Source organism: Ochotona curzoniae, unplaced genomic scaffold, assembly GCF_017591425.1.
Source record: "Ochotona curzoniae isolate NIBS_2020 unplaced genomic scaffold, NIBS_Ocur_1.0 scaffold_2453, whole genome shotgun sequence".
Lineage (NCBI taxonomy): Eukaryota > Metazoa > Chordata > Mammalia > Lagomorpha > Ochotonidae > Ochotona > Ochotona curzoniae.
In genome coordinates this window covers 18,489,265-18,501,653 of record NW_024467094.1, presented here as the reverse complement: position 1 = coordinate 18,501,653, position 12,389 = coordinate 18,489,265, and the positions used below count along the sequence as shown (strand labels likewise).

Genomic DNA, 12,389 nt, shown 5'->3' with positions numbered 1-12,389 from the left:
GAAAATGGAAATAAAAGTAAGTTACTTTCCTCAGTTGCCTCCGGCTTTAGCTAGACAAAGCCAGCCTCAGTGAGTCCCCGAGAGGTTCCATCTTACCATTACAAGGAGGCCCGGCTGGATCCACATACCTGAGACATAAGTTTGCCATACAGTGCACTGCGGCCCTCCGAACTTCAAGGTCAGATTGAGTCAGGTCACTCAACTTCATTAAGAGTCCGTTCTTGCCTAGCAAGTCTGGAAGGTACTAAAAACCAAGCAACAGTCAATGTTGGTCTGAGAAAATCTTCCCAGAAAAAAAAAAAAAAAGAATGACTCTTTTGACAGATTTCATGTTTTAAACTAAAGGGCAGTTAAGTACCTACAAACTAGCTGCTGGGCAAACCTTGCAGGTGAGGATGCGAAGATATGCCCACAACAGTAAGGTTCCTCCCTCCCAGCCTCACGGAGATAATGATGTTTCCCTAGTGTCCAACATCACCTCCCTTCATCCTCAAAGCACCTGTTTCACTCAGGAGGCAACAAGGCCCAGAGTAGCTGAATAAGCATTGCTCAAAGTTACACATCTCGTAAGTGGCAGGACCCAACTACTGCCTCCAGTACCTGGGCTCTTGACCTTCTGAAGGAAAGACAGGGGCATGCATTGTGGCACAGCACATTAAGCTGCCATGTGGCATGCCTGCATCCCAAATCAGAATGCAGATTCAAGTCCCGGTTCCTCCACTTTCACTCCAGCTCCCTGCTGATGCATTCTGAGAGGCATGAGCCAACTGCCGGCTCAGTTGCTTGGATCCCTGCCACGTGCATGAGATGTATATGGAATTTCAGAGTCTGAGATTTGCCTAATCCAACCCTATTTATTGCAGGATTTTGGATAAAAACTTTATCATTCACTCCCTCATTTCTTCTCTGTTGCTCTGCTTTTTAAACAAATGAGAATAAATTTTTTAAAAAGGGAAGACAAAGCCCGGCATGGGAGCCTAGCGGCTAGGGGTCCTCGCCTTGCACATACCAGGATGCCTAATGGGCGCCGGTTCTAATCCCGGCAGCCCCGTTTCCCATCAGCTCCCTGCTGTGGCCTGGGAAAGCAGCAGATGATGGGACCCTGAGCTTTGGGACCCTGAACATGCATGGGAGACCTGGAAGAGGCTCCTGGCTTTGGATCGGCTCAGTCTGGCCGTTGCAGCTGTTTGGGGAGTGAATCAATGGACGGAAGATCTTTTCTGTCTCTCCTCCTTTGTATATCTGATTTTCCAATAAAATAAAATTAAAAAAAAAGGAACACAGAACACAGTGTCAACTACCTTTTGACATTTTGAACCGTTGAAGTAGACGAGGGCAGCCAGGGCTTGAAGAATCTCCATGTGCGTCCAGGAGCTGCACTGCCGAAGGGCCGAAATCGTGTACGCCAGGAGGAAATCCAAGCTCTGCTCATCAACAATCACCTACCCAGAGAGCAAAACCACACGTGAGGTGAGCTTTAGCAATCGTGTTTGTGGGCCTGGCTCAACAGCTTAGCAGCTAAATCTAGCCCTGAATGTGCTGGGATCACACATGGGCACTGGTAGCATTTCCCAGCACTCCCCAGCACTGGAAGCAGACCCCAGCAAAGCCCTTGTACCCCATCAGATGCTGGTGATTTTAAACACCCCAATTCACTGGAATACATAAATCAATTAAGCTGCCTCATATGCAGTAAACACTCAATAAGGACATAGTGAATAAAGAAATCTGCCAACCAGCTACTATGTCTTTCCGTGATGTGAGAAGCACAGCATGAAGAGACAACACATCCCTCCCCTCACAGATTTGAAAATCTTGTTGAGACAGATTAATCCAAATATCAATTTACAGACAACTGAAACAAGCTGTTCAAATGCTAAGGAAGATGGTCATGGGCTTTAAGTGCCACAGGGGATCAGAAGCTCTTTCAACTGCCCATGTTACAAACCTTTACCCCACCCATCAGCTTGAAAAAGCTGAACTTGAGTTCACGTAGCACACACTGGTCACCTAGCAGTCACTGCCTCCTTCCTTGTGGGGAAAGCCGTGATTTCACTGGGCTGCCCACACCTCCCACCTGAAACCCAGCAGCACATTTGATTCATCTGAAATAGAGGTTCTCAACTAGGCGAAATGTTGTTCCCCCGCCCCGCCACTTTGGAACGTTTGGTGGTGTCTGCAGACATGGCTGCCTGTCACACTGCACGGGTGCTAACAGCAGACCGTGGGTGGAGACCAAGGATGCTGTGAACATCCCACAACACACAGGACAGCCTCTCATGACACAGAATTACCGCAAGCAACACGTCAACACAGGGCTGCCGCCCAGAGACCCTACCCTCCAACTGATTCTGACGTACAATCAAGCTGCACAGCCCTGCTAAGTCACTCATGACAACACCACACTCCTGCTCAGACAGCGGTTTACAATAATATCTACACTATTCAAAAGCTCAGGACGATAAATGATCAATATTTGAGGGAACAATTCTCTTTAGTCTACCTTGAACATCGCACAAGGTCTACATGTATTGAGTATCATGTGGTACAATTTTTGTACGTAAGCCAAAGGTGTTTCAGAAAACTGTAAAACTTTCAAGGAAAGAAAATATGATCCTATTAGTAAAAAGTGAAAACTTTTAGATTAGATTTTCATTTTCACTAGGAAAAACTTTATTATTTTTGTTTAAAGAATCTCAATGCTCTTCATCATAGCTACAAAATTCCAGGAATTTCAATGTCAACTCCAATTAATTTAAAGAAGGACCTAAATTGTTACCTGTTTAGAAACATTCCTATTATTCTTAATGTTCTATTGTAACACATAAACCTTTGTATGATTCAGAGCCAAAAATATTACACTCAAAAGCTATTGGCATATTTCAATTTAGTAATGACTGGGTACTTACTTTACACACATTAAATAAGAACATAACATTAAAAAAAAAAAGCTCACGATCTGTATCATGAAAACACTACGTATGGCTTGCAATTTTTTTTGCACCAAAATAAACTGATTTTCTAATTCCATTTTCCCCACAAACTTGCATCTTGTATGACTTAGGTCTCTTCTGAGAGATATGAGAGGAGTCGGCCAGAGCGTTTATGGGACAAGTTTCTTCTTTCTTCAAAATAAAGACACAAAATCAGCAGTTGTTTTGCTTCTCCTGAGGGTTATTTCTTTTACCTGGAATGGAAGTAGCTACCACATGACTGAAAGAGCTGCCAGCTGAGGATAACCCCACACTGACGTGGCAGAGAGGGTGCCAACGAGCCTTATTAACGGCCCCCAAAACCCTTCCTGGTTTCCTACAGCCAAAAGCATGTGACATAATTCTAGGTGATCCACTTTTCAGGTTTAATTACATTCATGTTCTCATGTGGCATATTTTCAGATACTAACAGTCTTTATTTCTGCACCACGCCTAAAAAAGCTACTTGATTTCTTTGGGAAACTGGAAAAGGTTCTAGAAAGGACCTGAAGTACAGACTTTAATACAGAACTAAGGTCTTTCTGTCCTGGTGTCCCTCTGCCCCACTTCTGTTAGCTTGGGGAAAGGAGAAAACATAATGGAAAAGAAAGAAGGAACAGTCTGAATTTATTCTAAAATACACCTTGGTCAACTACCTCTTCCAGGAGAAAAATCTCAGACTGGGGGAGCTGGGGACAGGGCAGGTAATGCTGGTGGACTGACTCAAACAGCAGTACTTGCAACAAATGTCTAGAATTATACAGAATTCTTTGTTTTTAACCAGTTATATTTGTTTCAGTAACACTTTTATTTAGACATTCGCCCTTTCCACAGCTTCTTACAAGACCAGCCTATCCAGCATTCCCATCACGGATGTTGGATTGCAAAAGCACCGACTTATTCTCTAACCGCCTGATCTGAATTTTAACATCACACACATGCTTACCAGTAACCTGTTAAGTAAATGGTGAATAAGCTGAGACACTTTGTTGACAAGATGATTCTGATTAAGAGGCACCAGGCGGCAAGCTTGGACCAGAAGTGCACCAACATCCTGCCCCAAAAAGATGGAGAAAGACAAAGAAAAGGTAACACACCCATCATCCAAGCAAAGACCCCTCCCCTACGGCCCCCAGACCCAGTCAAGCAGCAAACAGTAAACGCTCGTGCTCTGCAGGGCAGAAACCAAACTCTTTACTCTTATAATCAGAGTATCCTTTTCTTCTACCCAAGAAAAGCTCACTTGGGCAGCAAAGGACAGACGGAAGCAGGGCTGGACTGGAGGTCAGAAATCTGGGGACCAGTTCAGAGGAACAACGTTGGGTCCGCAGGCAACGGGCAGGGGAGACTCTGAAGACGCACTGGAGGGGACCTGGATGAAGAATGTGTGTTCTCCGTGAGCTGTGCACACCTGTGTGTCGGGAGCGGGAATGTGAGCTGACATCATGTGTTCAGTCAAGCCTGGGGTACCAGGTGCACCCCAAGGCCATGTCCACGACTGGCTGGCTCAAGGGTTGGGAGGGCGGAGTGGTTCAGAAACCGGCAACGAAAAACCTGAGAGTTAAAACAAGTTGGGAGCAGAAGCCCGTGTGGAAGGGAGAGGCAGCCCTGGGGATGGCCGGGTGCCAGGGTCAAGGGTTACGGGATATTGTGTGCTAAGTGCTTCGGATGCACTGGCAGGGAAAGAGAGGGGAAGCGGCCAGGGTAGGGCGAGGGCCAGGGACGGGCAGCCCGCACCGCGGCCGCAGACCTGGAGGTCGGAGGGCTCGCTCGCCGCCTACCTGCTGGGCCACGCCGCCGCCCTCGCTGTAGTTCTCGGAGATGAGCTGGTCAAAGAGCAGGTGGATCTCGGTGCGCGCGGAGGGGCTCTCATCCGGGCGCAGAGCGCAGAGCTTGGCGCACAAGCGGCGGAAACCGGCGTGCGGCTCCGGGGCCGTCTCCGGCTGCGAGCAAGGGAACAAGCTCGCCACCTGCATCGCCGCCATCTTGCTCGCTCGCAGGGAATAACTTCCGGGGCATCCCGCGGTCCCGCGTCTTCGGTCCGGATATGCCTTATTTGGAGTAGAAGCGGAGGTTCCTAGGGCTGCGGGACCGGTCGGGCTGAAAGCAGCTGATGTTGCTGGAGATTAATGTGAGGAGTTTTGGCCGGCCGCCTCTCGTGAGCCCCTGCGGCAGCCTGTTCCTGGCAGGGCTAACTGCTGGGGGCTGGAATTGGAGAGGGGCAGGTCCTCAGATTCTCCTGCGCCCGCAGTGTGTGATCCAGGCGCGGAATCACCCTGAAGAAACACCGCCTTGCCCAGTCTTCCCGCCAGTTGGCTCCAGTCAGTGACTGAAATCCAGCGGCGGAATGGAGGGCAGCTCTCCCATACCTGTGACGGCTCGCTGCACAGCCTGTTCCCCTATTTCTCCCTCTTTTGGGCCCTGAATGCAAGAGAGCGCTCCACGCCAGAAAGTTCGGAGTTCAACCTGAATTAACATAAAATGCAACCTCCCTCAAGTTGAGCATGCCACCGGTCGCTGAAAACTTCAACAGCTGGGAATATTGAGTCATTTAAAAAGCTGTGACCAACTTTCAGTCATCAGAGAGATGGGGCCTTGACAGGCACTTGTGAACAGGCTAGCCTGATGAGTTGTGCCAATGTAAAACAAACCTGCATCTCTGGATCCCAGGGGAAACCAAGTTTTCTGAAGTTACATATTTGATATCTGAAAGAAGACACTTCGGATCATCCTAAACATTGGTGTTATGCCTTAGCAGAGCTTGCTTCTCTGGGGGGAGTGCTTACTTTTTGCTAGAATTTAAATTCCATGATGCTTGCTTGCATGTTATTGCTGTGTGTGTGTGCGTGTGAGAGAGAGAGAGAGATCCTACATCTATTCAGGCATTCACTGGGAAAGGAGAATGCTAGTATGGGAGCAGGGGTTGATTGTTCAGGAGTTTCTGAGCAGCCTGTGAATAAGGAGGGGGTGGGATGGGAGGCAGATACTTGTCCTCTAACCACAGCCGCTGCGTCCCCGCCCCGCCCCCCAGCAGGAATTCCTTCCCTGGAGCTTCCGTGTTGAACAGCATCCTACAGGAGCCCCTTTTCACATAGGCGCCTTGAGGTGAGGCCGAGGGGTTATGTCCTTGCAGGTGAGGGCAAGACCCTGACAAGTTGCATCTGTACTAAGCTAGCTGAGATAAATTAGCCAAGGCAGCAATGGCTGAAGCTCAGGGACACTTGAAGCAATGCTTAAGCGATATCCAGTGGGCTGCGCTAGAAGAATGTCAGGCATCACCGTCTCCACCGGGAAGGGGTGTGAAGAGACTGTTGGAAAGGGTGGGGGGCTTTACCACAATGTTGCGGGATGCCCAGGTATTCAAAATATACCAATGTCTAAACTGTTGAGTTCTGACAGAATATTACATTGTGGTTAGCAATGTAGTTCCTCCAAGGAAATGTGTTCCTGAGGGACAACCAATAGAAAGAAACATACCGAGTTCTCAGGAGTTTTGGCTATAGCATGCCTGATCCTCACAACCCACCCTGAAATAGCGGTAACTCCCGGCTTCGCAGGACCTGTCTCCCAGGAGAATCTCCCCCATCCTGAAACGATCTCGTGTCTTCTGAAGGTGCTCACGAGATCACATCCATTCCCCTTTTAAATTCTGCATTAGATGATCTGGAACCTTATTCTGTAATTTCCTTGGGAAAGCTGTCAGGACGCATTTGGATCATCCTTGGGCTGTATTCTAGAGTCCTCCTTCCCTGTGTTTGGTGAGCCGCCGCCTCTTCATCATCATCATCCTCATAAAGATTCCCTGTATACTTTCTATGAGTGAAGAACTATGTTAAATACTTGCTTTGCATGGACCACGTTCTTATAGGTCTCCAGTTTTGTGAGGTTGACATGGTTGTGTAGGAGAAGGAACAACCACAGAATAGGCAGAACTCATTGGAGGGAAGCCACAGAGCAGTGTGGTAGCTTTGGTTTCACAAGCGGGGGTGGAGCTCCCGACCACTGTTCTGTATTACATAAGCTTTGTAGTCTGATTCTCAATTTCCCCAAATCTCAGTGTCCTTACATATAGCATGGGTATTGGAGAAATCATGCTTGTGCAGAATTTCATGGGCTTTGTTGCACAGAAATTGTTAAGCAGCTGTCGCCTCTCTTCCCCTGACCCATGCCAACCAAATAACTCGTGCAGTAGGTATGCTTTTAACAATGCTAATTTATTACAACAAACACCTCCTGTTCCCTTCCCCAGGCCCCTTTTACTCTGCATCCACAGGCTGCCATTTTCATCTGTCTTCCTGGGTAAGAGGCTCCAAGCTATCATAGCGTAGAAGGTAGAAGCTCCAAGAAGAGGTGAGCACTCATTTGGGAAGAATGGCCCTTATGAGAGCTCTGCATCTGAGAAAAGAGCAAAAATAAGTGAGCGTGAGACCTGCAGTCTGGGGCACTTGGGTTCACAGGGCAGAGTGCGGAGGCAACAGTTCCCACCTCTGTAAACACATAGAACCTGCAGGGACCAGGAAGGATCACAAGTATCCCAAGAATCGAGGAGGAATTGGTCAAATCCATGTTCTGGCTACAAATGGTTTATTTTTAAAATACAGATTCTGTTGTGTTTAATACAATGTGATTTGTCATCAAAACTTATCCCAGTTATGCTTTGATTATTGTTTTTTAAATTGATAGCTACAAAAATAAACTACCATGTGAGGTTTGTGAAGTATTTTTATAAGGGGTCCTCATAGGTGAGAATGGAAACCTGCACAAAATGATTAAAATTAGCACACTTTTTGGTCGTCAGTTACACTTCTTGAAGTTTATGTCAAGGAATGAGCATGTTTGAATTAGTGCCCATTATACTCTATTAATCATATCTAAAATAGGAAATTTGAGTGTCTTAAATGTGTATTAATGAAGGTTGCTGTGTATATGAGCATTTGTGGAAAATATGTGGTATCTTTTTTATTTGGAATGCAGAGCACTAGAGAGAGAGAGAGAGATCTACCTAAATACCTGCAGTAGCCAGGGCTGGGTTGGACTGAAGCTGTGAGCTGGGTAGGAGCCACGTCCAGGTTTCCCACGTGGGTAGCAGGGACCCAGCTACGCGAGCCATCCTGTCTCCTGGTGCACATTAGCAGGAAGTGCGAAGCAGCAGAGCCAGGACTCAAGCCCAGCCACGTTTACATGGGATGTGACCCAAAGCAGGATCTTAACAGTTCTGCCAAATTCCCATGCCATGCATTGTGTTTGTTATTTGAAAAGCAGGAAAACAGAGTGAGGGAGCAACAAAGAGAGCTTCCACCTGCTGCTTCGCTCTTTAAATGGCTGCAGTGGCCAGGTCTGAGCCAGGAACTCCCTGCGAGTCTCCCACATGGATGGCAGGGACTCCAAAACTTGGACCACTTTCTGTTGCCTTCCCAGATGTATAAGCAGAAAGCTGATTCATAAGCAGAGCGACCAGGGTCCTGATATGGGATGTCAGCATTGCCAGTAATACTTTAATGCATCGTTCCACAGTGCTGGCCCTCTCATTCATTATGATTAATTCTGTTTTCCCTTGAATGTTTTTAATCCCATGGAATAATGGACTTGATGGTTAATTAAAGATGGTGGTACAGACACATGAATGTGAAAATTGTTTGCTAGCTATTTTTAAATGAAACAATGAAGAGTTAAAAATAGATCCACACTAAACTCATTTTATATAAATATTATGCGTGTGTGTATATGCATGAAAACATGCATTGTGATGCATTTGGGGTGGAGGACTATGAGTAATTCTTATCTTCTTTTTGTTCAATGCATAATCTGAGTTTTCTCCAAAGTAAAAAGATCATTTTAAAGGCTCAAAGACCATCATCCTCCAGTGGTTTCATTTTTCTCTTGTGGAGTGTGGGGAAAGAGGGAGGGACCACGGGGAGACAGGCAGGCTTCTTTGTTCTACCCACTTCTGTGGAAGAGACACCAGGGCCGCTGGCGCACCTGCCTGGGCTGAGAGAAGCATGAGGAAGTAGGGAGGATCTGAGGACTTCACCTGTTCTCATTTGGGCTCACAGATGTGGCCACAGCCGTTGCTCACACAGGACTCTCCTATCTCACAGTCCCAGTCACCTCTGCAGAGCTCGGCACAGGGACCTGCAGGGAAGACAGCTCTTGAATAAAAGGCCAGTGGTACTTTATCCTTCTAGCTCAGTACACAATAGAATGTATAAAGGACTCCTGGTGAGTAACATTCATTCACATCTTCCATATTTCACTTAAAAGCAATGTTTTCACAGAAGCTGCAGAAAAGGAAGGCCTATTTTAGAGATGTGGATACGGAAACTATGTTTGAGTTTGCGGTGGGGGGGAAGTGTGGAGACACCCACTTCAGGGCCCTCCCTTCTCCATGCTGCAGGAGGTAGAGTGCAGAGGGCAGACTCTGATCCTGAGGTCCATCAGGGGTATCTTGCAGTCACCCTGAGCAGCGAGTTTTACTCACTCCATTTTGTAGATGTGGCAGATGGAACTAAAGGAGGTGACTTAAGTGGCATTCAACCCAGGCCTACCTGCCCCCTAGGCCCAAGCTCCTTCTGCCGCCCCACATCGTGAAATTGACCCTGACATAAAGAACCCATCTCCGAATGTCAAGGAGTCACTTCTGACCTGAGCGGGACATTTCCAGGTTCCCAGAGCCTCAAGGTTGTCTTGAAAACCCAAGAAAGGGGGCCATGGTGTGGATTACTAACCACAGGAGCTTCTAGCAGAACACATGCAGGGCAGCAGGTGAATGTGTGCTGGCCTGCTCACTCAGCTGTGATCAACAATGTCCCTACCAGATTCTGTCTCTGGACCTCTTTGGACCTGTGTTTGTTCATAGGTAAAACAGGACTCCTGAATCCAGCAGGACATACGACAGCCATTCCTATCTGTAGGAATAGCTCCCTGCAGCTATGCGGAGAGGGCTCAGTCAAATCATCCCTGGTTCCAGAGTGCTGACGAGGGAGAGCAGGAGGCCTGGTGGGTCACCTGCTGTAGACTTAGGGGCCTCAGAGAAAGGCAGCAGGATGCCTCCAAGCTTCTAGCAGCTGTTGAGGGGTTGTAGTCAGAAGCCTATTGATCTCTTGTCCACACCAAGAGCAGTCAGCGCACTCACTAAATATCCATCCATTGATTTGATTAGTATCCACTCATTAGAGTGATGGAGACAAGACTTCTATTTAAAATGCTAAAAGCATAACAGTGTGCGACAGGTGTGCTGAGACACATAGCTCTTCAGGCCTAAAGAGACTCAGAGAAGGGCAGACATCATCACCTCTCATCAGATGAAAGAGTGCAGGAATCCTTTAAGGCAACATTGAAGCAGGGGAAGTTGAGTATTGTGGAATGTGAGTTTCAGCTCAAGTTCATGAGGGGAAACTACAACATGGTTGCTATGAGGGAAAGGCAGGAAATTTAAGGAGACATCTTCCCAGTCCTGGGAATAACATTTCTTTCAATATTGCACCGAAGACAACCCATCTACCCCAGTCCTCACCTTGACATGTAAGACACAGAGGAGGGATGGTAAGTGGAGGGATGGGTAAGCATTAGGAATCAGCTGTTCAGCAGAGACAAAGTTACAGCATGTGAGCAGGTCTCCCTGGATGAACTGTTTAGATTTCTTTTAAGAGGCCAAGAGAGATGTGATTGCTGTTCATTTGGGAAGACGAATTAGTGTGAGCACATAGCATTCCACGAGGTGGCAGGGAGAGCTCTCAGGAAACCACTGTGATGGCAGAAGTGTAGCATAGTCAGGGCTGGAAAGCCAGGATGGCATTGAGGGTTGAAGAAACACACAACAGTTTCAAGAACACAGTGTTTGGCAATGCAGAGGGAGGAGAGTGAAGAAAGGCGTAATTTGAATTCAGTAACATTCAGAGAGAAGAAGAAGATGCAATAAAAGAAGCAGAAAAGAAGCAACTTGTGGGGCTAAGTGACAAAGAGTCGGGTGCTGCAGAGGTGAAAGCTTTGGCAGTGAAGGAGAGGCAAGATATTTGTCAATGGGCTCTGCAAGAAAAGCTTTAGAAGAGTGATAGGGGTGGGACTGGAATCTGTGAAGGCTTTAGGGAGATGCTGTGATGGAGGATGGCCCTGGAAAGGAGAAGAGAGATTCTGCCCCTGGAGCTGAGTGGTTCCCAGGAGGCTATCTCCCCTTCTCTTCCTTCTCTCCCTGCACACACTGGATCCCTCCACCTCGAGAACAAAGAAGCTACCTTCTTCCAGGACTCACCCAGCAGTTGCAATGGTCTCACCGCAGCCTGAAGCTCTTGTACCTCCATGCTGAGGGTGAGGAGGGCCACAAGGACAAGGAAGCCTCCCAACTTCATGCTGCCCATGCAAGTCTTCAGCAACGATGTCTTGGGACTGAGAGCCACTGATATTTATATGCTTCTACTCACTGAGCTGGAATGCAAGGCCAAGGGTGCAACTTGGGATGGTGGAAGTCTAAAACCCTGCCCAGAAACTGACACTGTTGCAGAACTCACACCCTGCGTTTGTAGGGTGATGCCAGGTTACCTAAGCCAGGCTTTGAGACATGGGAACACCTTCCTCTGACCGGTAACTTGAGACTTGTTAACTGGAAAAGCTAGGGTGGAGTGAGTGGTAGGTAAGCACTCGCCTCTATTATGTATTTGCATTCATTTGTTCATTTACATCATCACAACCGTGAGCTGCCTGCTCTGGGCCAGGCGTGCCCTAGTAAGAGACCACAGCCTCAGAGAGATTACCAGCAGGATCCAGGGGCTGGATAGCAAGGGTTCACCATGCCCTTTCACTTATCCCCTCCTTCCTCCTGGACCTGCACCCCAAACTGAAGCAGTAGGAGAGAAGTAGTAAGAGAGTGGCAAGGGTGCTTCTGCTGATGACAGGAAGCAACTTCAGCCTCCCTCTGCTTGGTCCAATTCTTTCTGGTGTCAGGCACCTAGACAGGCGAAGCAGTCTGTGCTTCGGTCACTTACATACTGCTCTTGAACATGATGGTGGAGACAGAGAGACAAATAATTGGAGGCTTTGACCAAATGGTATAGCAGAGAAGAGTGAGAGTAGGGAGATTTTTGGAGCATGAGTTTGAAGACCGGTCTGAACAGGACTCAGAGTGTGGGCCCTAAGTTGCCACAGTGGTTGTTCTATGAAAGGACGGCAGCTTGGGGGCTGAATAAGCCTCTGTTGGAATCCCTCCCTGTGGTCACTTCCTATCGGTACAATTACAAGCAAACAAGTGTTCACTCAGTGAGTAAAGAATTGCATTTGATTTCTGAGAAAAATGCATCCTGATTTCCTACTGTGTACTATGGCCTGAGCTGAACACCAAGAACGTTGTATGAACAAGGCAGGCATGGGAGTTACTCTTAGGAAGGGGGTAGAGGTAAACAAATGTTCTGCAGCAACCTTGTTGAT

The 12,389-nt window shown here is 47.6% G+C and overlaps 2 protein-coding genes across 2 annotated transcripts in view; both read right to left on the bottom strand.

The window, feature by feature from the left end:
- The window catches only part of HEATR6 (HEAT repeat containing 6), a 33,087-nt gene extending 28,130 nt beyond the window's left edge, over positions 1-4,957 (bottom strand). Inside the window, exons 1-4 of the mRNA XM_041000455.1 lie at positions 4,754-4,957; positions 3,919-4,026; positions 1,302-1,442; positions 129-244 (exon numbers count right to left, since the gene is read on the bottom strand). Of these exons, the coding sequence (XP_040856389.1) occupies positions 129-244; positions 1,302-1,442; positions 3,919-4,026; positions 4,754-4,957 (569 nt within the window). The remainder of the gene's footprint in view (positions 1-128; positions 245-1,301; positions 1,443-3,918; positions 4,027-4,753) is intronic.
- Positions 4,958-7,208: 2,251 nt separating this feature from the next.
- Positions 7,209-11,383, bottom strand: LOC121170355 (protein Wfdc21-like). Its single transcript, XM_041001474.1, has 3 exons — positions 11,221-11,383; positions 9,004-9,104; positions 7,209-7,367 (listed from the first exon to the last, which is right to left on the bottom strand). The coding sequence occupies exons 1-2, from the start codon at positions 11,324-11,326 to the stop codon at positions 9,010-9,012; spliced, it is 201 nt and encodes a 66-aa protein (XP_040857408.1). The 5' UTR covers positions 11,327-11,383; the 3' UTR covers positions 7,209-7,367; positions 9,004-9,009.
- Between the last annotated feature and the right edge of the window lie 1,006 nt (positions 11,384-12,389).

Excerpts from the sequence above, each read along its gene's own strand:
- LOC121170355 (XM_041001474.1), bottom strand. The coding sequence starts at position 11,326 with ATGGGCAGCATGAAGTTGGGAGGCTTCCTTGTCCTTGTGGCCCTCCTC. Across the intron at positions 9,105-11,220 it reads GAGACCATTGCAACTGCTGG|GTCCCTGTGCCGAGCTCTGC; the intron begins GTGAGTCCTGGA and ends TCTTCCCTGCAG.